The 27,780-nt window shown below is 35.6% G+C and overlaps 1 protein-coding gene across 11 annotated transcripts in view; it reads right to left on the bottom strand.

The window, feature by feature from the left end:
• The window catches only part of LOC121430484, a 152,613-nt gene that overhangs the window by 102,820 nt on the left and 22,013 nt on the right, over positions 1–27,780 (bottom strand). For all 11 annotated transcript variants that reach the window (XM_041627754.1, XM_041627753.1, XM_041627755.1 and 8 more), the window contains exons 4-7: positions 19,549–19,738; positions 18,488–18,648; positions 7,591–7,677; positions 78–210 (exon numbers count right to left, since the gene is read on the bottom strand). In XM_041627754.1, the coding sequence (XP_041483688.1) occupies positions 78–210; positions 7,591–7,677; positions 18,488–18,648; positions 19,549–19,738 (571 nt within the window). The remainder of the gene's footprint in view (positions 1–77; positions 211–7,590; positions 7,678–18,487; positions 18,649–19,548; positions 19,739–27,780) is intronic.

Genomic DNA, 27,780 nt, shown 5'->3' with positions numbered 1-27,780 from the left:
ACTTTAATTGGAGTCTAAATATAACTTTAATGATTTGAATTTGAATCTGAATTTGAATGAAACTGCTTGCATCTTACCTGGGTAGACAGGTTCTCCGTCCCTCATGACAGGAAGCTCTCGGCAAATCTCGCCATCATCCTCATCACGTGACATCCATCGTTGGCATGGAAACACAATCTCCTCCCCCGTATGGGTATCTTGCATACGAACCTAGCAAGGGAAGAAACAAAGAAAGACAGAGGTGCAAAACAAGTTAAAGGGATGATTGATTCCCTATTTAAGAAAGCAAATAAAAAAAAAATGTGCATACATTTACATCAGGAATTACAATTACAATAAACACAACATTTACATGAAAGTACAAGTGTAAAAAATGATTAATGAAAAACAAAGTATTTCTACTTGTGGTGTACCTTGTTTCTAAATTCAAAGTCAGAATGTGCATTCAAAGGTAATTTTATCCCAATTTTGAATTTAACTGATTTGTCAACAATAACTATTTAAACACAGAGGTACACATGTACATGTATGTCACTAAATCTTCCAATTAGATGTAGTAATAGTCAGGATGATAAATGTACATGTAATGTTACATGTTTTTTTCTAAGTGTTTCTTTATTTCTGTTTTTAGATTAAAGGTCAAGTCCACTCCAGAAAAATGTTGAGTTGAATAAACAGAGAAAAATCAAACTAGCATAAAGCTAAAAATCTCATCAAATTGGATGTGAAATAAGAAAGTTATGACAATTCAAAATTTCGCTTATTTTTCACAAAACAGTGATAAGCACAACTCAGTGACAGGCAAATGAGACAGACAATGACATCCCTCACTCACTATTTCTTGTGTTTTTATTGTTTGAATAGAATATTATTTCATTGTTTACAGATTTGGAAATAAGGACCAACTTGACTGAACCATACATGTGTAGTATTGAATAATGCTAATTCCATATGTTCAGGATGGAATTACTTGATGTTTCACTTAACAATGAGGAGAAAATAAAAATATTTCATATTTCATATAATAAAATACATAAGAAATAGTGAGTGGATGACGTCACCAGTCTCCTCATTTGCATACCAGCCAGGGTGTGCATATAACTGTTTTGTGAAATTAAGCAAAACTAGTAAATGCCATAACTTTCTACATCCGATTTTTTTTACATCCGATTTTGATGAATTTTTTATTGTTAGTTTGTTGGATTTTTCTCTTCCTATTCAAATCAACTTTTCTTTGGGGTATCTTGTCCTTTAATAAAGATAATTGCCATTTAATCCTCACAAGCTTAAAGTTAATTGATACATGATTTTTATTCCAGAGAGTATAATGATAATAATTCTTTATTTCATTGAGATAAAGAAAGTAAGGATATTTACAATGAATAGCTTTAAAATCCATAACATTCTTAAATTCAAAAACATACATTCATAAAATTTCAGTTATACTTGTTCAATTTTCATATTCAATCCACACTTTTAACCTGAATTGTTTTGAGATTCTTTATTAATGACAATCATTCATGTATATTTGTTTTGAAATCAAACTACCAATTTTTCTACAATGAAAATTAAAAAGAGAAAACTATGAAGAGGGATGGTGTTTAAAAAAAATCAAGTAATTTGACAATAAATGATTTATGAGTACACTACACCATACATGTAATAGAAGCATTCTATTTTCATCTGCGCATATTTTCAATTTCACTCTTTGAAAGAAAATGCCACAGAATGAAGCGAATTTTATCTTCTTATTAACTAATCCACAACTTCGATAGACCATTTGCTTTGTCTCTTTATAAATGAAAATAGGAACATTCCCTGCATTTATGATGGTGAAATGTCAAATACTGATGAAGCCGATAACATTATGAACATCATTTTCCACTCAGATTGATCACAATACTCGCTTCTCGCTTTTTTCAAAGAAATCAGTCAGATCAGGCGTGTGCCAAAGAAATGAAAGCTATACTGTAGCCGATCCTTTCATGAGGCAAAGGAGCAAGAAAATCAATAAGTATTGACAATAGATGAAATAGGTTTCTGTTTGGTTGGATGTTGTCAATACAGTGACTTGAAAACACTGGAGATGGACGGATGTGCTATATAAAGCAAATATATAGGAACTCAGTATACAAACCTACATGTAAGAGCATTCATGAAAACCTTGAAGATTTCTTTGATAGAACTTTGCAGTTGAATAGGAAAAGGGTTGTTTTTTGTTTTTTTACTTGAGGAAAAATAGCAAAATTGTGTTCCAGACATATTATATCATGGAGGTAAAACTCCATGCATACACTGCCAAATTTGTTTTGCAGAGGAGATAAAGGGTGTGGTGATGTGGGGAAGGGGTGGGGATGTTGTGGGAAGGGGTGGGGATGTTGTGTGTGAAGGGGTGGGGATGTTGTGGGAAGGGGTGGGGATGTTGTGGGGAAGGGGGGGGATGTTGGGGAAGGGGTGGGGATGTTGTGGGTGGGGAAGGGGTGGGGTGTAATACATGTATATGGAAGGGGTGGGTGTTGTGGGAAGGGGTGGGGACGTTGTGTGCAAGGGCTATAGGGATGTTGTGGGGTACAGGATGTGGTGTTGTGGGGAAGGGGCGGGTATGGGAAGGGGTGGGATGTGTGGGAAAGGGGTGGGTGTGTGGGGAAGGGGTGGAATGTTATGCAGGAAGGGTAGGGATTTGAGAAAGAAAGGATGGGGTGTTGTGGGAAGGGGTACGGTGTGTGGGGAAGGGGTGGGGTGTTTGGGGAAGGGGTGGGTGTGTGGGGAAGAGGTGGAGTGTTTGGGGGAAAGGGATGGGTCTATATAGTATCAGGCTGCCCAAACGTCTTGGAATACACTTCCAGCTTCCCTTCATTGTATCCCAAATATCACATTGTTCAGATCCAATTTTATAAACACTTACCTCATGAAGAAAGCATATTCAACATAGCCCTATTTACAGTGTCATATTCAATTTTTTGTTACATAATTTCTAAATTTTTTACTTTTGTCTACATTTATGTTGTACATTGTAAAGTGCTTTGATATGGATTTCATGAAATCCGCTATAAGACTAAGATATTAATATTATAATTATTATTATCAACATTATTATTGTTGTTATTTATCATTATTATTATTATTATTATTAGTAGTAGTATTATTATTATTATTAGTAGTAGTAGTAGTAGTAGTAGTATTAGTATTAGTATTATTATTGTTATTATTATTATTATTATTATTATTATCATCATCATTACCATTATCATTATTATTATTACAATTATCATTCATGACCAGTGTACTCAATCATGCAATTATAATCTCTACAAGTAAACAAAACTTAGAATCTCCTCGTGATATATTACTATGTACAGTATATTCTCATCTCAGAATCTCATCTCACGATACATTTTGATCAAACTTTATGCACCAAACTACCCAGCTTAAACTCATGGGACATGCACCAATATACATACAACACAAAGGCCAATGTAAAATAGTCTTTTTACCTTTAAAAATAAAAAAGGGCATTTTAGACAAAATGGAATGGTACATATATGGAAGAGTCATTCCCCCTCATACATTGCAATTTGAGGCCATACAATTTTATTTTTACAAATTATATACAAAAGTTATAAATACTGTATGGACATCTTAAATCTTCCAACCTACACTTTCCATGTTTTCTGTCTATTTTTTAATCAAAATATAGAGTATGAAGCCCTATTCAGCTATAATTTTTTATTCCATTAAATCCAAAAAAAGGAATTCATGTAGCAACATGTTTTAATACGTAATCATTGTTTTGTATAAAGGGATGATGTGGATTTTGTGTACGCCGACATGTGGATTGTAATTTGTTTTTTTATTCATGCGTGGTGGTATGGTCCATGGATGACTATTCGATCATGCCACAATCAATGGTTCTATGCATTCCCCATGCAAGGGTGGTGCCACCACTGGGGGCAGGGGTTGACTACCCCCCCCCCCACCCCTCGAAATAAAAAGAGGGGGTAAGAGGGGAGGGGAATAGGGATGAAAGGGTCAAAATATTGGAAAAGGATGGGATTTTTTATATTTATGTCTTGATCACACTTGTTAAAATACACTTTTAGGGCAGTCCTCAGTTTACATAGATGACGAAGTGATATTGAAAAATTGCAATTTATAAATTGAAGTTTGAGTAATGAAATAATATTAGGAATCAAACTTGAGAAGGCTTTTCTATTTAAATCAGATTGGACAAAATGAAAATTCCAGTGATGCAATATTGCACTGTTCTTACATGAAATTACCCTAATCCCATGGAAGATGGAAGTTTTTCTACCTCCATGCCCTTACTATTCATTTGAGAAAAAATACATCATTTTTTAGGTTTTCTTGCCTGCCCCTATATCAAAATAACTCTAGTGTTGCCCCCTTCACCCACTCATGTATTGATAATCGCATTAAGAATTGGTATCTATGTAGCGATTCCTAAGTTGCCAACATAAATGCGGTTCAGGGTTGCGTAGGATAATTAACCAGGAAGAAATTTTCTAAGCTCTATATAAACAAGTACATGTAAGAACTTTCTCTTTGACACGAAAGATATTCACCATAACTGGTCACAAGAAGGTTTGATTAAATTGTCAGCTACAGTAGATGTATTATAGATGAATATTATACTTGCTTTCTCACAATTACTTTAAATATCAGAAGTACATGTATGTCTCTCTATTAAAGCACTCTGCTGCGATTTTGATTTCAAAGTTAGCTATTAATGAAGTGAAATGAGCAATGCATGCTCATGCACATTTAATGTATGCACTTATCAAACCATTGAAACTCTATATTAAGTACATCACATGCGTACGTGCAGACATTCTACATGTAATTAACTCTTATGGCACGCTGAATTAATTCTGAAGTGATATAATAATATCCACTGTTCATTTATAGTTTCTATGAATCTTTATTTCCTAAATGCACCATTAATATCAAAATTATCAACATTTCTTTTGCACATAAAATTGTATTATTGAACAATCATAGCTGTAAACTCTGCTGGTCTAAAGATGAAAGAAATCTATATATTGCAGTTTTTAATAATTGTATGATTGTGCTATTTGCAACATTTGCATGCAAAGGGTTAAATTTCTACATCTATGTCAAAAGCTTGTGGGTGGAAGATCGTGACTGAAGTCTTGAGATTCAAAGGATCACACTTCAAATTACAAGATGGAGAAATGAGATTCATGGCTCAGTCACAATTCCCCTACAATGGCTGTACGAGTCGAAAACAGCAGTTTTTAACATTTTTTGTACCAGCTACATGATATAATAGGTGGTCAGAATAAAAATGAATAAAACTGCTGCTTTCGACTCGTCGTACGACCGCCGTAGGGGAAATGTTACTGCAGCATATTAGTAATAATGTACTCTGAATGGGAATCACTCCAGACAAGAATCTTGAGACATTCAACTCAAAAAGACCGACAAAGGCCTGCATAAGAACTACTTTCTTTCAATAGCATCAATGATTGTGACAAAAAAAGTGGGTGAATCGAGTGGCTTGAGAATCTTGAGACGTTCACTTTAAAACCGACAAAAGCCTGTATAAAAACTACTTTCTTTAATTATAAAAACAAGTGGGCGAATAGAGTGGCTTGTATAGTTGCTGAAGACATAAATTGGAATGCCCTACATGTACATAAAGCAGTCTACTGTTCACTCACTGTGCATACCATGATATAAGTCGGCACATTCACATACTTCATGTAGATAACGCAATGATTCATACTACATGTAGTTACAAAAGCACATTCATATTCACATAGAAAATGCAATTATACTGCAAGTATGAACGGGGTCTCAATCTTAAGAACACGAACCTGTTTTTTTTTAAGGACAAGTCCACCTCAACAAAAAGTTGTTTTGAATAAAAAGAGAAAATCCAACAAGAAAGACACTGAAAATTTCATCAAATTCAAAATAAGAAAGTTATGAAATTTTGAAATTTTTTCGCTTAATTTCACAAAATTGTTATGTGCACATTGTGGGCTGTATGCAAATGAGGGAACTGATGATGTCACCAACTCACAATTTCTTTTGTATTTTATTATATGAAATATTCTAATTTTCCCCTCATTGTCATGTGAAAGAAAGTTCTGTTCCTCCCTGAACATGTGAAATTACCATTGTTTTAATATTTTATGGTTCAATCAAGTTGGTCCCTATCGTCGAATTTGTAAAAATTGAACTATTGCATAATTCAAACAATAAAAAACAAAAGAAATAGTGAGTGAGCGACATCATCGACTCTCTCATTTGCATGTAACTGACTCGTTCACAGAACTGTTTTGTGAAAAATCAACAAGACTTTAAAATGTCATAACTTTCTTACTTTACATCCGATTTTGATGAAATTTTTAGCATTATGCTAGTTGGATTTTTTTCGAATGATTCAAATCAACATTTTTCTGGGGTGGACTTGACCTTTAATGTGAATTAAAGAATGGATACCAATGTGAAGTGATATTACATAGCTACAGGGTGCGTGGTACATGTGCATCTAAGGAAAAATACACTATATACATGTCGTCGCACGCACCACGAACCGTCCTCTCTGCTCACTTCTATGCGAAAGTTACTTTTGCAGAAAACGCATTTAAAGAAAAGTTTTTTTTTAAACCAGCAATAAGTGCACCTACTAGGAGAGAAAATTATTTACCAGTGTCTTCGTTAAAAAGTTCAGGTTCCAAAGTTTCATCCCGTATCTTTATATTTTCTTGAAGTTGATTATTTACGCCACAGTGGGCTACGTAACAGAGAGGACGGTTTGTGGAATAGATACAGTGCGCTTAACTTTCGCATCGAAGTGCGCAGAGAGGACGGTTAGTGGTGCGTGCGACGATGTATAGGATGTCCTTGTTGACTTTCAGCAAAGAATGCATATGGAATTACAGTAGAAAATTGATACAACAGAACTGTGACGGGCAATATTTCACGATGTACTCTGCAAGGAAAGTTAAACACTGTATGCGTGGTGCCCACGCTTGAGAATACAAGCATGAAATATGGAATGAATTCAAAATGAAGGTCATGTTTTGATAGGATGCGAGTGTCCTTTAATAGGATTATCGAGTATCCCATTTCTTTGGAAGCATACAATACAATCCACAATGTAAGCAAAGGTCCTTTTTAGAATTCAGAATTCCATCCTACCTGTGTGATTATATCTTAACTTGTATGTTTTATCACTTTATGACAGTTTGAACCTAGGTCTATAGCTCAATTTTATATGAAGGTCGCATCTTGATAGACTGTGAATATATAAGTATCGATTATCCCATTTATTTGTAAAAATAAAGAAAGCATGCATGCTGATAATCAACTTTGAAAACATTTTTAGTGCTACAGTGATGAAACCTTAGATCCAAAGAAAAAGAAAAGATATTCATGTCAGTGGCCTCACCATGGTATTTTCCTGGGGGAGGGGGGGGAGATGAATCAATGTTGAAATTATTATTTTCTTTCAGTTGAATGATATGACAGCATTACAAATATACGCATGTCCGGTTCCAGCCCAAGTTTTCGAAACCCATGGTTTTTGTTGGTTCTTACCTCTTCGCAAAGCCATCCAGCAAACTCCGTCTGATTATCGTGACCAATCCTAATCTTGTAGATCTCACCGATGTTGCCAACTTGAATCTGAACAAAGAGAGATCAATAAATAGATGTCATTGATCACTGAACAATTCTACATACTAACTATCAAGACCACATTCTTTTCTGGTCAAACGTGCATTTTCTATTTTCATTTCATTATCATCTTTCATAGGCGATATCGATATGATTATCACATTTTGTTATGTTTCACAGCTTCTTCAAAAAACAGCATATTCTTGAAAAAGCTTGCATGGTAAAACAAACAAAAAAAATATTTACAGTATATAAAAATGAAATGAACAATGTTTTGCCTTGAATATTCTGTACAGATTTTTTACATATAAAGTATAGACTAAATGAGCTACAGTAGCCATGAGAAAAGGGATCAACATAAAAGTTTTTGTATTAAACTTAAACTAGACCTTCGGAAATTGGAAGTTGAATGTAACCATTAAAACCATAAAGTCAACAATCTAAAATATAATGTTCAGTTTGGAAGCCACCAAGTTGAAGGAATGTTGAGACATCCAATCCAAACTAAACATCATCTCCATTTTATAAACTAAGCTACATAAAAATCTAAACCTAATTAAATCTCTAAATTATCTCGTGGACATATAAACACAAACCTTTCTGAAAAATTCAAAGGCTAATCCAAGTTTACTGTCGCAGCAAATTTATTGCACTTTTCATCATGAAAAACAAGAACAGCATTGGGGGCAGGCAATAAGGAATTTTTGAAGTCTATTTGAGGATGAACGGTCGATCAATCCTTTCATGAAGAGATTGATTTTCAAGGTAAACTCCAGCCTACAGGCCAACCTTAACATTTAAAAACATGGATCAATCACAAAGCGAGCCTAAATGCACATACTCCAAGCCTATTGCAGCTGACTGAAAATCAATGGCATAGCCATCGGCTGAGGCTTGAGGTGAAGTTTGGAGAGCATGTTTAGTTCTCGGAAGATACATTCTTTAATACACAGTAATATTTTTTTTCCCACTTGAAAGTGTTAAAGAGAAATTCCAGTAGTTGCAGTAAACACTGATTTCATGAGAAAGTCTGTAAAACAAGGCTTAATTGTCAGTATATCATCGATAATCTAGATCTGGTACAGTTACATACACTGTAAACTGAACTTTGTGAAATCTTGAAATCTACGCTGAAAAATGTTCAGACTGAAGATCCCCAACACAGATAAGCGCACATGGGACAGTGTATAATTATTGCTTTGAATGTCGGGCCTGACGCTCGATCTACCCAAATCCTGTGCTTATTTGCTGATTTCTCAACAATTACACAATTTCTTCCAGAATCCTTTGGCACATGTACGTTTTATTTATACAAACAGACACTTTGGTGGTCATTTCATTGGATTCTGTACGAACTCATTTTGATATCGTTACCAAAACTACCTTTAAGCTAGTACAGTTGTGCTAGAAAGTTAATATGAACCCCACCACAAAATGCACTCCTTCATGTTGAGTGTTGACAATTAACTCTACAATTTTGGGCGAGCCCAGAGAAACAAATTTCATTGAATGTAATATTTTGTCACCTGACTTCACAATGAAATATAGATAAACATGGCAGAGCTTGAACACTTCAAGGATATTCATCTCCTGATGAGGTTAAAATTTGAAGCACCACTGTACAGGTACATTGTATGTTCAAAATAATGAAATGAATCAAAAATGTTGATTTGATTGTCTTGTGAGTTAAGATTCCTTGATTTGGAGTTTGTACATGTACCTTTATCACAGTGTCATCACTTTTTCAGCAGGTAAAACACAAAAGGCATTTGAGAATATGGAAAGTGAAAATGGTGTAATTTTAACCAATGAATTGCAGAAATTATCAAGAGGTTTTGAAAACATATGGTAAAGGTTATAGCATAGTTGAATGGCTTCCCTCTTATCCCCCCCCCTCATCCTGAAAATGCTTAAGTTTCTGAGTTTGTTTTATTGCATCCAAGAGTTGCTCAATAGACCTATTAAAACGCAGTAACATTTTCTTGGAAGCATTTTCCTTGACAGTGATTTTTCAATAACTATAGACTGTGGGATGGTCGCTAAAATTGTGACTTTCCGTGGGGCGGCAAATACAACCACGGTTCTTGGACATGATAATATGTAAAATATTATTAGTGAATACATGCACAATGTTGCCATCGGTTAATTTTTGCTCCTGACCTCAAAATTAAAATAATAATATGCAAAATCGTACCATTGATTCGACTGGAAATTCCGCCATTCACCCCGTGTGTTAAGGACTTCCGTGAACGCGCGCAAGCGTGCACAATGCATGTAACCTCGTCCGCGTTTTATTTTTTTTATTCGCTGTACATGATATATACGTTATATACAGAATGTACGATGGCGGATAAGATGTCGTCGTCTTCGTCGTGTTTTGACAGCGAAAATGATAATTTATCACTAGCCAATGTATGCTACACGCACGTCTTACCCAAGGAAAGAGGGCCAGTAAATTCCTTTCAAGTAAAGAGCTAGAACAAATTTAAGCCTTTGCTGCATTTGTTGATGTAGACTACCAGGGACTTCATAGCTATTCGTGCAGCAGAGAAGTTTGCGATTGACTTGCATGCAGCCCGGCCCCGGGAGACCAGCCCGACGTCCGACCAGCATTTCAGCAAGATCCGAATGGATCAAAATAAATAATAGATGTTCGATGTAGGCCTACCGTGTTTACATCTTGCCCAGAGCCAGGTCAAACATCGTTTGTATATCACCAGCATTGAGCAATCAAGCGATCGAAGGTAATTTGTTTTCACTTTGTGCTCTTGCATTTCACTCTCTGCAAAAGTGAAGCGGTGCAAACTTTGATGATTTTTGTATAGGTCTACAATACATCTAGATTTCTTAATTGAGTCGATGAATAATGTGACTCATGACTTACTTCGTCTTCTATTCATAGGCTTGTAAATGTGGCGGTGAAGTAAGTCATGACATGAGTCACATTATGTATCGATTCAATTAAGAAATCTAGACCTATACAAAAATCAAAGCTTGTACTGCTTCACTTTTGCAGAGAATGAAATGCAAAAGCACAAAGTGAAACAATTCTGGCATGGACAAAGATCGCTATAACAAGGATCACCATCTCAAAATCATCCTCTGTATCTTTTTCACCTTCGATTGCTGGAATGCTGGTGATACGAACGATCTTTGACCTGGCTCTGAGCAAGATGTAACGCGTTACATCTATAACGTTAGTTTGATCCATTCGGATCTTGCTGCAATGCTGGTCGGGCTGGGCAGGAGCGTAACGGGTCGGTGGCCATGCAGGAGGGGCAAGAGCAAAAAAATCTCCGGTCTTATCAGGGGCAGATCCATGATTTTCCAAAAGGGGGCTAATTTTTCAGAGGAAAGTTTCGACCAGCCCCCCCCCCCCCAAAAAAAAAAAAAAGTTTTTCAACCAATTGACAAGCAAAAAAAATAAAAAATAAAGGTTTTCACCCACAAATGAAGTATATTTCGTACACGAAAAAAAGGGTCTTCAATTTCAAAAGAGGGGGCACACCTTTGTTTTAATGGCATATTTACATTACAAATTTTAGTATTTTGCTTCTCAAAGGGGGGGGGCAGGCAATGGCGTCATGAGGCAACATTTTGAGGGGCGATATGGTGTATCGGGTAAAAAAAACAATGCGAGTGAGCAAAAAATTATACATTTTTATTACAAAAATCCAATTTCAGATTTTGACATAATGTTAAAGAAGATAACATATTTTTCACCCTTCTCTCTTTCCTTTTCCTTTTTTTTTTCTTGGTCTGTACGCCACGGTAAACAAGATTTTGTTTATGATTTTGCATGCTTATTTTAAAAAAAATAAAATCACCTTTTCATGACAATCTATCTGTTCTTCTTTCTTTCCTTTTCCAGTTCCTCGTTTTCCCCTTTCCCTTTCATTCTCCCCCTTTTCTTTTTTCCCCTTTCATTCTCCCCCTTTTCTTTTTTTCCCCTTTAAGTTCAAGATAGCTTGCCCCCCCTGCACTGTTAAGCCACTGCTCCCTGGGATGGGCCGGGTTGCATGCAAGTCAATCGCAAACTTCTCTGCTGCACGAATAGCTATTTTTATTCTGAAGTCCCAGGTAGTCTACATCAACAAATGCAGCAAAGGCTTAAATTTGTTCTAGCTCTTTACTTGAAAGGAATTTACTGGCCCTCTTTCCTTGGGTAAGACGTGCATGTAGCATATATTTGCTAGTGATAAATCGTCATTTTCGCTGTCAAAACACGACGAAGATGACGACATCTTATCCGCCATCGTACATTCTGTATATAACGTATATATCATGCATGTACAGCGAATAAAAAAAAATAAAACGCGAACGAGGTTACATGCATTGTGCACGCTTGCGCGCGTTCACGGAAGTCCTTAACACACGGGGTGAATGGCGGAATTTCCAGTCGAGTCAATGGTATAATTTTGCATATTATTATTTTAATTTTGAGGTCAGGAGCAGAATTTACCGATGGCAACATTGTGCATGTATTCACTCATAATATTTTACATATTATCATGTCCAAGAACCGTGGTTGTATTTGCCGCCCCACGGAAATGAAAAACTAGAGACATTTTCCTTGTCCATCCCACAGTCTACTAGGCCCTCCACCAATCATATGCAAGGATTTCAGTAGCTTATAACAAGAATAAGTGAGAATCACTGACTGGATGGTTCATGAAACCCTCTCTCAGATATTGCATTCGATAATTCCTGAGAAGTAAGCCAGAGCAAAGTTTTCATTTCCTGGGAAAGATTGCCTGAAGAAATCATGATTGATAGAATAATTCAACTGCTACTCCTTTTCTATTCCTTCTTACTCAGTCTGCAATTTAGAGTGTAATGTTGTGAACAAATGCACATTTTGACATTCACATGGTGAGCTCTTTCACATCTTTCCACAGCTTGGCAATCTGTATATGCTGAGTTGATTTCAAGGGGAATATAACGGTTTTCATTTCAATATTCTATTCACATTGTCAAACCTCCCATTTAAAGAAAAAAATGATGAATAAATATAAAACAAAAAGAAAATAAATACACATTAAATAAATAAACGAATAAATAAATTGATTAATTTATTTAACTAAAAAATAAATAATTCTAGAAAAAAATTAAAGAATACACAAATAAAGTTTTGAAAATAGAAAATCAATTTATTAATTAAGAATTGATCAATTTATTAATTAACTCTTTAAAATGTGTCCCTCATCTTATTTTTTATTATAGAAAAGTTGAAAATGCCACAGACAAGAATCCACTTTACCCTCCCACCATTTCTGTACATCTCCCCCACGCATCTGACATTTCAATTTCTGTATATAATGTAAGCCTACAATCCATTGTCTGTAACCATGTCAATACATATTCATCTCACGAGGCAGGCCTAAAATAGAGGCAGCTAATAAGTAATCTTCTGCATTGAATATGAAAGCAAGCATATATAAACCTCACTCTGTGTTTCATTAAAGGACAAGTCCACCCCAACAAAAACTTGATTTGAATAAAAAGAGAAAAATTCAAGCATAACACTGAAAATTTCATCAAAATCGGATGTAAAATAAGAAAGTTATGGCATTTTTAAAGTTTCGTTTCATTTCACAAAACAGTTATATGCACATCTCTGTCAGTATGCAAATGAGGAACTGATGACATCACTCACTATTTCTTTTGTAGTTTATTATATGAAATACAAAATATTACTATTTTCTTGTCATTGTCATGTGAAATGAAGTTTCATTCCTCCCTGAACACGTGGAATTCCATTATTTAAACATTTTGTGCTTCAGGCAAGGAGGTCCTAATCGTCAAATTCGTAAAAATTGAAATATTGCATAATTAAAACAATAAAAAAATGAAACAAAGAGTGAGTGACATCATCAACTCTCTCATTTGGATTTAACTGGCTCGTTCAAATAACTATTTTGTTAAAAATAAGCGAAACTTTGAAATGTCACAACTTTCTTATTTTACATCCGATTTTGATGAAATTTTCAGCATTGTGCTTGTCTGATTTTCTCTATTGATTCAAATCAACATTTTTCTGAGGTGGACTTCACCTTTACACTATAAGCAGAATACAGCTCAAGAGAAGTGATTTCTTTGTAATGCACAATTTTGTTTGTTACATGTACATGTACATGAATAACATAAAATCAATCACACCATCACAGACCTAGATCAAGAAAGTTGTCTTTAATTGTTCATCAAGCAGGCCAAATATTGTGATATAACGAAAAGTAGCGGAAAATTCTGGACACAAATACACAGTAAAAACGTTGTTTAAAATTTTTATACAACGCTGTTTACTATATGAACCTTACAGTAATTGTTTAAACAGTTTAAACAAATGTTTAAAATCTTAAACAGCAAAGTGTAACTTCAATATCTAATCTCCAATAAATATAACATGGTTGCTTAAACTTTTAAACAACTACTGTAAGGTTCATATAGTAAACAGCGTTTTTACTGTGTACATGAAAGCACACATGGGCACATGAATTAGAAGTAAAATATGTAAATTTTAAAGGTACATCTGCCCACAGTATGGAATGTATTAACCCTAACTAGGCCAGGATTTTTTGGCTGTTCTGTGACCGGGGGGGGGGTTGAATCAACCCCCTCTGAGATCTCGGCTGCCGATCACGCGAGCGCCGCAAAAATTTGCACGCTGGTAGTGTGCGATGTAATCTACAAGGCTGTATGGTTAAATTTTCCAAAATAATGAGATTTTATTTATTTTATATGAATTGATTATGCTAATTTACGCATAAATCATACTTTTTGCTCTAATTCACTTAAGCTCCTACAATGCTAATTTTTGGTAAAAATATTCTTTGTAGCATTCTAAACAATCGCAATCGAGAAAAACTTCGTTTTGAAAAATCAATTTCCAATGTATTTTATTGATTTATGAATTTCTTATGTATTTCTTTGTTTTTCAACCTTTTGTTTTTCTTTGTTTTTTTTCACCAGATTTATTGCACAACCTTTCTGAAACATAATTATGCTAAAATCAATTGATTTCTGCAGTTTAAAGTAAAAATAATCATATTTTTATAAGATGACAAAACTCAATTTGCATTGACTTTGTACACAAAATCATGTTTTGAAACAATTTTTGGTCTGACGTGCACTTACAAAATGTTGCATACTTTCGGAACCGCGTACCCGGGTGTCGTAAGTTTGGTCTAAAAAGATGCGCGAAACTTTATAGTATAAACACTGTGAGTAGGGCGGACGGCGGAATGATCGCAGAAAATGTTGAGGGGGTTGATTCAACCCTCCCCCTGCCATTTTAGGGTTAAAGGCTTTATATGAGCAATCACTCATTTTCTATGACAGTACATTGACACGTTATTCTCACAAACAGACACTTTGATGGCAATTTTTTTTCTCATGAATTTTATGATCGCCACCAAAACCCGGTACGTGTCTTTAAAGCACACATCAAACCTGATCCGGTGCTTCATACATTCACGTCCATTAATAGCATCCCATACGTGTACCTATCTCTCTCCCTGTCTGCAATGCAAATACATTCAAGGATTATCCTTGTAATTGAAAAGCATACTCCAAGACCTATAATACAACACACTCACAGAGGTGCTGTGTGGATCAGCGGCTAAGTCTTGACCTGTGAACTAAGAGGTTTGAGGTTCTAATCTAAGCCAGCAAAGGTGTAAAGGCAATAATCTACACCAGCCACCCTCAACCCAGGTATTAAATAGGTGGACTTGGCTGCTAAAAGAAGCATGCAGAAAACAAATTAGTTCACTATCAAAGTATAGCTATGAGAATGCAATATCACAGCACTTGAAAAGCTCTACTGGGAGTGGATCGTGTGCATACTGTACATAGATTATAGGCCTGCTATAAAACAGGAATGATGTTCAGGGTAGCAATATTTGTAATAGAGGAGAGAATAAATTCATTTAGTCCATGATTTGCATGCATATTTATTCTCCTGCATATCAAATCACATAGACAGATATAGTACACAGGGAAGGCAGTTCATGAGGGAGGGACTCAATGAAAGCCCCCCCCCATACACATCATGGTTTTCCAAATGCATGCTCCCCCCCCAAAAAAAAGATGAACCCTCAAAAAAGAAGGAAAACAAAAATGGAAACAAAGTATGAGACACAGTGTGCTTGTATTCAATAACAAGACAATAGCCCTAATTTCCATTTTTACAACAAAATATAATAAAATTTTGCCTATGGGTCATTTTACCCCCCCCCCCCACCTCCATCACCTGGGTTTATTCCAATTTGTCTAATGCCAATTCATCAAATTGCCAACTCTTCTACTATCATTTGGTCTACCATCAGTTCGTCCACTCACCACATGGTCTACTTTCATTTTGTCTAAAGCCAATCCATCTGATAACCAGTTGGTCCAATAGCTTTTTAGTGCATACCTTTTGGCCTAACTACATGTAAAGTTAAATTGAGCAAAATGACTGAAAATGAATTGATAATACACCAACTGGTTATGAGACAAAATGGTCACAGACAAAATGATGATTAGATGAAGTGATGATTGGACCAAATGATTGATGGACCAAATGGTTGTTAGACGAAATGTTGATGGACGGAATGGCATTAGACTAAAATGAAAGTAGACCATGTGGAGAGTGAACGAGTTGACAGTGGACAAATTGGCAATTTACCCCCGGCTCTACCCCTGTCTACACCCTAATACCCTCATAGAGCATGTGACACGAGGGTACACGAGTTCCTCCTGTAACTGATTATCCAAGCCAAATCAAATAAAGACTGATGGATGCATTCACTCCCTGTCACGTCTAGGCCGCGTCTATGTTTACAGAACAACAGGCACGGCTAATATGGATCATCTATAAACAGCCTAGTAGTGGCAATAAGAATTAACAGCCGACTTGACGTGTGTGGATGGGTGGGGATGATGATGATGTTGGTTCTGTTCACAAGGTGCATGTTATTTTGTCTTGCCCTTATTAGAACTGCTGTACATGTACCATACAAAATCCAAGGGTATGGTAGATGAACATACATGTAACATTGTTTGAGGGAAAAGATGATAATTGGTTAATCTTTGGGGATTTTTTTATTGAATATATTGCATTATTTATTCACTTTTGGGGGAGGGCTATCTAATTTCTACACATTTTTTTACCCTGCTGCATGCATGCTATTATTCTCACCACTAATCCATTTTTCTCCCTGGGTCTTGAACTCTGGGGCTCGTATTCTGAAGTAGGGTTTAACTTAAGCTCAGGTTTAAAGTTGTAGTTCAAGTATGGATAGCCAATTGTTACATCTATAGATCACTAACAGAAGAGATATCATATTTCAGCTCATTTGGCTCTCTAATCATTCATAATTGTCCAGGAAGTATAGATATATGATTGTCTTCACCATTGAAGAATCAGGAAAGAGCACAGTAAATATAAGAAACATAATAAAAATTTTGACACCTTTGGCTTCCCATAATTTTACATATGTACATGTATCACAGAGTTAGACCATGGTCTATAAAGTTAAACCTGACTTCAGAATACAGGCCTAGGAGTATATGGTTTTTCTCTCTCTCCCTCCTTCCCCCCCCCCCCCCTCCTCCTCCTCCAATCTCATCTCACTCTCTCCATTATTAATGTCAATTGGCTCGAAGGTTTCCCCATACATGTATTCTTTGTAAAGTTAAAATTTTGTCTTTTATGTACAGACTCTATGACCCGTATTCTGAACTCGGGTTTAAATTAAACCCTGGTTTAAAGTTGTGGTTTAACTATGGAGAGCCAATTGGAGCACAAATCCCTTTAGAGTACACATTAAATTCATTAACTGATATGACACCCAAATCGTTTTGGGAAATAGAGACTCCTTGTGGTAGTGGAAAAGGACAATAGGATTGGCTATGTTGTTTGCATTGTTAATTTCACTGAGGTCATTCAAGAGTCTTCTAGAATTAAACTGCTCTAGAAAGTAGGAAGATGTTCTTTTTTGATAAAGAAAACTCTAGAAGCTTCCAGAATAGTGGAAATTCAAGCTGGCAGTTTCTTCATCATATCAGAACTCTTGAGTTTTACACCAGACTTTATATCAGAGCATAGTTCATTTCCAACAAGAATACATCATATATCTTCTGTGGAATTATTTGCACACCATCAAAGAACTGTTTGCAGTAACAAAGGAGGATTTCTCAGTTCTCTTCAAAATCACCAACCTGTTTTAATGAATGCTTTTCAACCCACGGATTGATAAAATTGGCTGTTTATCATCATCTACATCATCTTCACAGGCTTTTCAACTTGTTACAGTGACTCTTATTATTCATTGTGTTTCAACACCAATTTCATCATCACCAGCATTGTGGAAATTAATAAGGAACCTTTGCCAGCCAACCTGGATACATATATCATTTGGAATATCAATCAGAACTGACACTTCAAGAGATGTAAGATCATTATTTTTGTTTTGTTCAGTGTATGATTAATCTATTTCCTCATCATCGCCTCATCATCACATGCAGTATTGCAACAACCTGACTGCAGAATACGGGCCTATGTCTTTCAAAGAAATTTCATTTTATATAAAATCTTGATCATGAACTTGAAGGTCAGCACAAAAGTAACTTAAAATTTCACATCCTCAGTAGACTCATAAATGAATGCATATTTTTTCAATCTCTTCTCCAGATTGCGAAACAACCTCTTCAATAACTCTCCTACTTCAACACTTTTTCATTCATTTTTCATTTTTTTTCTTTTTTAATCAATAAGTGTCAAATCTCCTCTCTACACTCTCCTATTTCCATGCAATCAACACTCTAATGTACTCACATTAAACTCATCTTCATTGCCAGCTTCAAACCTGCCTTCTCCTGATCCCAGAACGATGTCCTCAGACTTGCCCTTCTCACCGTACACCGTGACGGATACTGTCGCATCGGTGCCGGCCGCAGGGTTCTCATCTGTCACTACCCAGGCACGCCATTTACCACCTGATCAAAAGTTATCAATAGTAAAAAGTGTTCTTAAGAAATGTAAAAAGCTTTTATGAAATAAAATTCATTCAACTCTTGTCTTGACTGGTTACGACCTGGGCTTTGTTGCAACAAAGAGTAGCGTTTACTAAAGTGCATTTAAAAAAATCAAGTGCAACACCTGGGTCCCATAACACAAAGGTTAGTCATTAATTGTATGCTTGATATTCACGATTAATTGCAAATTGTAGTCAATGCAATCAATTGTTAGAAATGTTCTACGATGATTGTGAAGTTTTGTGTTACTGGCCTCTGATAGGTGGAATTTCAAGTTACATTTGAATTTCGGAGATGTGTTCCATTGCAACTCTTGTGCATGAAATGTGGGGAGAGGTCAAAATTAAAAAATTGGAAAATGAAAAATATTGAAAGTCACTGTTCTTTTTTCCGTAGTGATGAGTAAGTTTCTCGGCAGTTATTCAACATTAACATGGAATCAAACACACCTCTGCACAAGTAAGCATATAACAAACAAACATGCATGGATATTTCAAACCATGACTCAAACCATGTTATCTCACAGAACTATCACTACATAAACCACAACAAAACATCAAAAATGAAGAGCAGAGGCTTGACTTGAATGGATTTTCATCTCTATTGACACAAAGAATTGTGTTCTTTATTGACCCTTCATGACTGTTTCTGCTCGTTTTGCTGCTTTTCAATTCAGACCTCATCCAACACTTTTGAATCCTGCTCTTTTCGTGATAAGCATGGTATCATTTTAAAGAGAATTAAATGATCGTTTGAATGATATAATATGTGCATTGTGTAAAATTGGGAGTTGGGAGAAATTAATGGCCAAAATCAATTTCCAAACTTTTTTGAGGGGTTTATATTGGATTATTGACTTACGGCTTTTCTTCACAATCTTCTGGGGCGGTTGTCCTCCGATATCTTCTGATTTTCTTCTCAGATTTTGTCTTGTTGAGGGCACTGTTTTGAACGGAGAGCTGTCGGAGTAGGCAGCAGGTTTGAAGGATCCCGTAGCCTGGAGAGCCACAAATAAATCAGGACCTTGAAATACTGCTGAAAGGCTTGGCACCTGCAAAATACAAAAAAAAAACGATTTCTTTTTTCAAATGATGTAAAATGGGTGTTACATTGAAGCAATATACATGTACAAGGGTACGGTGCACAGAGGACATGAAATTTTAAGAAAAGCAGAAACAGTTTGTTGCTGTGAATAGAATTTTATCATTCTGGCTACATGTATCATGTTTAAAAATTCTTTCAAACTTTCAGGTATATGCATATGATATGGACACTGGTGAATCCGGGGGGGGGATAGGCAAAGCTGGCCTGTTTGCCCCCCCCCCTCCTTTGAGAGGCACAATTAGAATTTGTAATGTAAAAATGCCGTTAAAACCCAAGTATGCCTCCCCTTTTGGGAGTGAAGACCTTTTTGGGGGCTTGTCAAATTTGATTTGGGAAAATGTGCCACCCCCCTTATGGAAAATCCTGCACCATCCCTGAATTTGGGTTTAAGGATGTGAACAGGTTTAATGATATAGTCCTGGCCTACAATACCACCCCTACAAAGTATTTGTAGGGGTGGTAGATATGAATAAAGTTTTTGTTTCTTTAACTATTTAAGAAAACAAAAATATTGTATTCATATCTACCAAAGATAGGAAAATTGGAGGGGGAGGGGAAATGTACAAAAAACAGAGAAATAGTGATACCGGGAAAGAAGGGCATGGGAGGAAGGAGGGGAGGAGAGAGGAGGTCGCAAATGTATAGATATTCAGAGAGATAGAAGAGTGGGCAAGGGGAAAATGGGAATTAAGAAAAGTCAAAGAAGAATATTAATGAGAAGAAGGAGAAGAAGAAGAACAAGAAGAACAAGAAGAAAAAAAGAAGGAGGAGGAGAAGAAGAAGAAGAAGGAGAAGAAGAAGAAGAAGAAGGTGGTGGTGAAGAAGAAGAAGGAGAACAAGAAGAGGAGGAAGAAGAAGAAAATGAAGAAGAAGAAAGTGAAGAAGAAGAAGAAGAAGATGATGATGATGATGATGATGATGATGATGATGATGATTATGATGATAATGATCAAAAAGAAGAAGAACAAGAAGAGGAGGAAGAAGAAAAAGAAGAAGAAGAAGGTGAAGAAGAAGAAAATGATGATGATCAGAAGAAGAAGGAGAAGAAGATGAAGATGATGATGATCAAGAAGAAGAAGAAGAAGAATATGGAGAACAAGGAGAACAAGAAGAACAAGAACAAGAAGAACAAGAAGAGGAGGAGGAATGAGAAAACAACAAGTATAAAACGATTAGGGAGACAAATAAGATGGGGAAAACAAAGATGAAGAGAAGGTGAAAGGAAGAGTAGAAAGAAGGGAAAGTAGAAAGAAACAGGGATACATATATTAGGAAAATTTGGGGGGAAAAGAGATAGGGAGAAACGTCACAGAGCGGATAGGAATGATATGGAAATATTCAAAGAAAGCAGGAAATTGGGGCTGAGTATTTATTTTCTAAGAATTGCAGACTGAGGTGTTCCATCAAATCAGATTATACAATTATACACCACAAGCAGTCCCAATCAAGCCATCTCAAAGGAACACGTCCTAATACAAGGGATGCGGTTGCCATGGTGACAAGACAACCATGTGTGAAATCTTATCCTCCCTTCAGGGTCATCTTTAATGTCTTTGTAACAAAGAGAAAAATAATCACGCGTAATAGGTAGGAAGGAAGTTGAGATGTTTGCCATGCTATTAAAGGGTCCATCGACTTTCATTTTTGTCTATTTTACCGATGCGAAATGTAAATGAAAGTGTACATGTACAGAAGACTTTGAACAAACGCCGAGAAATCAAAGGCATGAATTGAGAACCCTTCAATCTATATTGAAATGCAAATGGTATGTTCAATTTCATTGATTTAGGCATGTTTGAAAAGGGCGGAACTCAAAATAAAAGACAGCACATGTAATTACACAAATACTGACAAAAGTAGGGTGTTTCTCAAATTCAACAGCACACTGACTTGTACCAAGTTCCTCTGTCCTCCAAAATAATAGAAGGAAACAAGTCATGATGCAGATAGTATCCTTTTCAAATGAAATAAATAACATGGATAGTTTTGGATACAGTACATTGGATGAAATCTTATTATATTTGACAAATTTGATTTGACTCTGGCCCATAACATAACTGAACAGAAGTAAAATTGGGTTTTTGTTTTGCCTATTTGTCGATTGCCTACCTAGAGTGGATCCTATACAAGGTCGACTGGTATTTTAAGAAGTCAGTAGACATGGGGTATTATTTGATGGAGAGCTCATCTCCCTGAGTGTATAATTGCTCAGTATACTGTATGGATATGTGCATACATGTAGTCATATAATACCCCTTTCATAAACCCCATTAAAATGAATTAGGCGGCTAATAGCAGCATAATTTGGTCGTAAAATTGGAGGAGGACAAGAGTTATCCGCATTACTCTGATGCTGCTATTATCCGCATAATAGCAGCATCGGGACAAGATTTTGAGTTTATGAACGCATTTCCAAATAATGCGGATAATTGCCATGGTGCGGTCACAAGGTCACCCTTTTCCAACACAACCGCATCGGAGGGGGCGTGTCCAGTTGTCATGGCGATTATCCGCCTTTTTCAGGACGGGCGCTTGTAAAAATAATGCGGCTTATTTTCGGAGTTTATGAACGCAATTTTTATTGAATTATCCGCATTACTCTTAGGCGGCTAATTGGAGGATAGGTTTATGAAAAGGGTATTAAACTGTTTGCAGTGCAAATAAATTCAACATTAAATTCAACAACCGTAATAATCAGTTTTTCCCCTACCAGTACATTAAAATTAGACATGTTAGATAAGCTAGTAAAAGGCAATAGTTCTTGGATAACAGACTACATGTATATGATAATAATAAGTATCAATTGTAAAATATGGAAATCTTGAATTAAAGAAAATAAAATGGAAAAAAAATTGTCATTATGTTCCCCCAAAAAATAATTCAGGGTGCAAAGAGTTGGAGAATGTGATATACATGTACTACTATCTAAAGTATATAATGCACATGTAGCAAGCAGAGCAATCATGCATTCCAGCTGATTAAAAGCAATTCTGTTGATTAAAAATTATTTTTTTACAATATTTTTTATATCATACTTGATGAAAACCCTCGTCTGCACTCCAAAGCACAAGTTTCCCAACATTTTAAAAACCTATCGAAAGGAGACATGGAAGTACATAGACAGTTCTATTTTATTTCTGTTAAGGTAATTAGTACCCATATATCACAAATCAAATCTCCCATTTTGATATGAAATATAGTAGCCCAATTGCCTGGTGCAAAAATTCCTACAATTAGGAATAGGAATTGGAGTAATAGAAAAAGACTGTCAGTTGAATCCCTGTTGAAACCCTTTTGTTATCTCATTTCATTATTAGAGTTCTAAATTATGAATGAACTGAATTCTTTCAAATGTATGGCATGATTTCAAAATGTTGGCTTTCATAACTATTTGAAATAAGGTATAAAGAATTGCATTGCATATTAAAAAGAACAAGTATTAAATACTGGCATTTTAAGCAAATACTAGCATAACCTTTTCAAGACGCTTTTAGCAAAAACACGTTAATATCACTTTATACATGGAAGCAAGATTGTCTATCAGATATATATTTTTAAGTATTAATGGGGTCAAAGAAAAAAAGGACCAGTTATTATTCATTTTTTATTATTCATTCAGTAATTACTCATATCACAGCAAGCCATTGGCATCCATGGTCTCTTTCGGTTCAATATTATATTGTTTTGCTCTAGCATTCTGTTCATTCATGCGATTCATACTCCAAAGAATGCATATCAAAAAGCTTCAGTACATGTACATATGTCCATTTTTAAGGCTATTTTATTTGTTTTTCAATGGTCAGTAATAAAAAAATATTTCTGGACATAACTAGACAATAAATACAAAACATACAAAGTAGATTCATCTCCTAAAAGGCAATAAAAGGCAATGGCACTAACATCTAGAGTGAATTCTCAAAGAAATTCTCAGGCAGAGTCTTACCCAGTGCATTTATTGTCCATGGGGACTGACTATTCAATGAAGACGTAATATTCAAAAAGACTAAGATAATAGTGGGTAATGGCATTTATGTTTTCGTTAAAAGGTTTAGTATCCATAAAACTGGGTGTAGCTCATTTCCCTGGGGCTTATAAGTAGGTAAAAGAGAGCAGGAAGAATTTTGTTTTTCAAAAAGCTGCATTTTACAAGGACACATGTAGGTCTACACATACAAATAGTATGTATACGGTGGTACAAGGGGGTGGGGAGTTGACCCCCCTACACTTCCAGTAAAAAATTTTTTGAAGTCACCTTTAGGTCACTGCCACTATACATATAGTTGTCTCCTTATCATAGAAGCAAGTTTAAATCATCCTCACATACACATGAGTAAAAGCCAATTAAAGATAAAATTCCCCCCCAAAAAAAAAGAAAAAAAAGGAAAAAAATTGAAAAATTGAATAAAATAAAATCTCACATTTTCAGGGTCTTTACATGTAGCTATATCAGGCAAACGATGAATTGGAGATGCAGTACACAGTGAATTGTTCCTGTACTAGTGTAAAATGGGATTTAAAATGATCTATACAGTGTATGTGTGTAACTGAATGTATATTTTTTGCGTTGTGTGAACGAGGACTCCTGTTTGCATTGTGTGAACGAGGCCTCCTGTTTGCAGGCAAATACTTGCTCTACAGAGTTCTACGTTGTGAACCCATTAACTAATCACCTTCCATAATAAAAAAAAACAATTGATACATTGCACTCCTAAAAATACCTATATGTAACAGATAATTGATTGGAAGGGAAAAAAAATGTTTTTGACATTCAAATTCACTTTTATAGTCAAGTCTACACCAAATTGAAAAAATCCAATTATTTGTCAAGATAGATTAAGGCGTTGTGAACTGGGCGTTGTGGCGTGCGCCTGTAATCCAAGCTGTGGGGAAGTTATAAATTGATGCAGAGGTTGAGCCCTGGTCACGTCTTTCGGATGGTGACGTTAAAGGTCGGTCCCAGACGTAAATAATCATTTCTGATTGATACACGTCTGACAAAACTCAAACACACACACGGAGCCATTATAATACAAAAGCGGACCTACATGTACATGTAATTAAACTGTTGATTTTTGGCATTTTCTTAATCTCCTATGAAGGTTTATTCAAGGATTACAGTGTCCAAAATGGTGCTAATGGGTTTGAAATGTGTAAACTGATGAATAATGGAGAACTATCTGATGAGCATTCAGTGTAAAATGGAAAGGAATATTTGGAAACAAAAATTACCTTCCAATGCTTACAATACTTGCTACATTAGCAGTTAATTGGATGCTTTAAGTTCGCTACAAAATGATGTACATGTAGCTCGCTCATGAATGTTTTAATACTCTGTTCTTTAATAGCAGAGAATTTTATAATGCCCTTAATAGAACTACATATATGATGCCAGGAATAACTGCTACAATTCCTGCTAGGTCCTCATTTAACTGACGAATATTAAAACAAAAATATGGATAGATTTCTTGCCAAAAGAAATTAGCATCTGGAGAAGGATTTGAACCCACAACCCTCTAATCAAGAACAGAGAATGGTCCTCACAACAAGCAGCCGGTGCATTTAATAATAAAGTTAATGCATTTCACATTATTTTTTTACTTTCCTTCTACTATAACAAGTCACTAACATTCGACATGTCGTTAATAAGGAAATCAATTGATGAATTCATTTTAAGTTTCTTGTACGGTAAGATTTAAAATGGAATAACAATAATTGAATGAGAGATGTTAACTTTTTTGGACAGATCCTAATCCTAACCATGGTGTAAATTCCTTCAGAAAAAATTTGATCCATAATTATCGTGTTTGCACTTGATCGGCTTTTGCATCGGCTTTTTCATAACATGTAAACGCGATTAACTTGCATCAGCTCGCGGTTCAGAACCGGCAATTTTGCACCATCAAAGTAGTAGGTTCTGAACTGCGAGCCGATGCAGAATGTTTTTTTTTACTACCTGTTAAAACAGAAAGCAGATTCTGCATCAGCAATTGGTGCGCATTTCATTTAATTCACCATTGTGACATAATTGCAAGCGCACGGTTCCAGCGTTGTCTTTATTATGACATATATTGTTGGTGTGCGTATCATTTCAGGTTTTTGCATAGGCTTGTGGTTCTGAACTGCCTGCTGTAACAGCCTGTAAACGCAGTGCAAGATAAACCAAAAGCCGATCCTGCATCGGCTTTTGGTTCTGAACCAAAAGCCGATCAACTGTAACACGGTAATTGTGTTGCACTCAACCCAGGTGAGGTACATGTACATGAATATGACATGCCAATGGGGACCTGGCAGGAAATTCTTGAAATAATTGTATTAAAAAGGATTGCCAGACTAAAGCTATAAAGGTAATACTCTCCAAGGCCTCTTTAGAAGCCCTTACAGAAATAATGTGCTATACAAGAACTATTATACTTGTGGGCATATTTTATTCAACTGATGGCTGTTTTGCATTTGTACAAGGATGTAATTCTATTTCGTCCTTAATAGTTTTCCTTGATTATTCTCTTCCACCATGTTTGATGATATCGCCATAACAACCACATCCTGTCCTCCATTTTAACCACGTTACTCTTTGGAACCATCTGATTACTTCATCTTTATTTCCATCCAAGCTTTACTTGATAGATTCCACATCATTGATTTTGAATTCCATTGAAAGCTTTTTTTTACCAATTTGAAATAGAGCCATGAAAAAAATGAAAAAAATCTATCAGGAAGAGTTGTCAAGCAAGGACGTACCTGGACGTGTTTCAATCATTCTAAAAGTTCTTTCTCACTCTCATCCTCCGTCTTCATCTCAACGTCTGTATCTCGCTCTCTCTCTCTTTACATCCTTATTCATTTTTTTCCATCTTAATATTACACAGTGCGTCCCAGAAAGAAAGAAACCAGGATTCCTATGTCTATTTTCTTCAAAAGCAAATAATTTATTTTATTTTATTAACATGGCCATATAATTCAATTATTTTTCTTTATTTTGATACCTAACATAAGACAAATACTTCTCGCATTAATGAGCAAGACCAGTTTGAAATTTAATGTCAAAACCAGGTTGCGCGGACAAATGGGATGACATTGGTTCAGGATACAATGACCATCTTTCGCTGAACCCTGAAATGAGAGTGGATTCAGATTCTTCGCAAATTATTTGTTTGTAATCTGCTATGCGTGAACAATTTGCTTTATCATGTAGCTGTTCTGCTGTTGGTTTCAAATTTGAGATGAGAATCCACTCTTGCCATGAGTATCAAATTTATAATGAAAAACTTAAAGAGTTGTGAAATCTATCTCTGAAAGCGGGTTTCCTTTTTTGTGGACGCATTATATATTCAGTATAAACATAAAGCAAGGAAAAGCACTATCAAGAAAAGAATAGACTGACAGCTAGACAGCTTTAGATAATTAATCAAAATAGTCCAATGACCTTGTAATTTGCCAACTCCCATTTTTATTTCATTAACATGATTTTTCATCCTTAATTTCAATTAATACCCTGAAAATTACGTTGAACTCCAGAATGTAATTATAAAGACGATATTATTAGACATTAATCATGAAGCGAGGCTAAAAAATTATATTATCAATTTCCTTTAAACTTTCTATCAAATTTGAGTATTAAAGACACTTTTATCCTCAAAAATGCAATTAGGCACAAGATGCTCAAATTATAGCACCAATTCCAAGACTATATGAGATCACAAAATGCAAAAAGAACTATAGGTAACTGTACTTGTACAATACAAGCTAATAGCTATTTCCAACATGTTTTTTTAGATATAAGAAAAAAAGTAAGATAGATGGAGAGGGGGGTGTTAAGAGGGATGATGTATGGAAAGAAACCACGAAAGTACGGAAGGGCTGAATATATGAGTTTTTACTTTCCTTTTCTTTTAAAATTGCTCATCACGCACATTCAGATTTTGAGCAAATTGCAATTATGCATTATTGAGCGAGAAGAGGGTTACAAAAGCTCAATAGTTGGGACATGAC

This window comes from Lytechinus variegatus, chromosome 17 (genome assembly GCF_018143015.1).
Source record: "Lytechinus variegatus isolate NC3 chromosome 17, Lvar_3.0, whole genome shotgun sequence".
NCBI classification, from domain to species: Eukaryota; Metazoa; Echinodermata; class Echinoidea; order Temnopleuroida; family Toxopneustidae; genus Lytechinus; species Lytechinus variegatus.
Note: the sequence above shows the minus strand (reverse complement) of the source record. Positions and strands in the feature narration are given on the sequence as shown.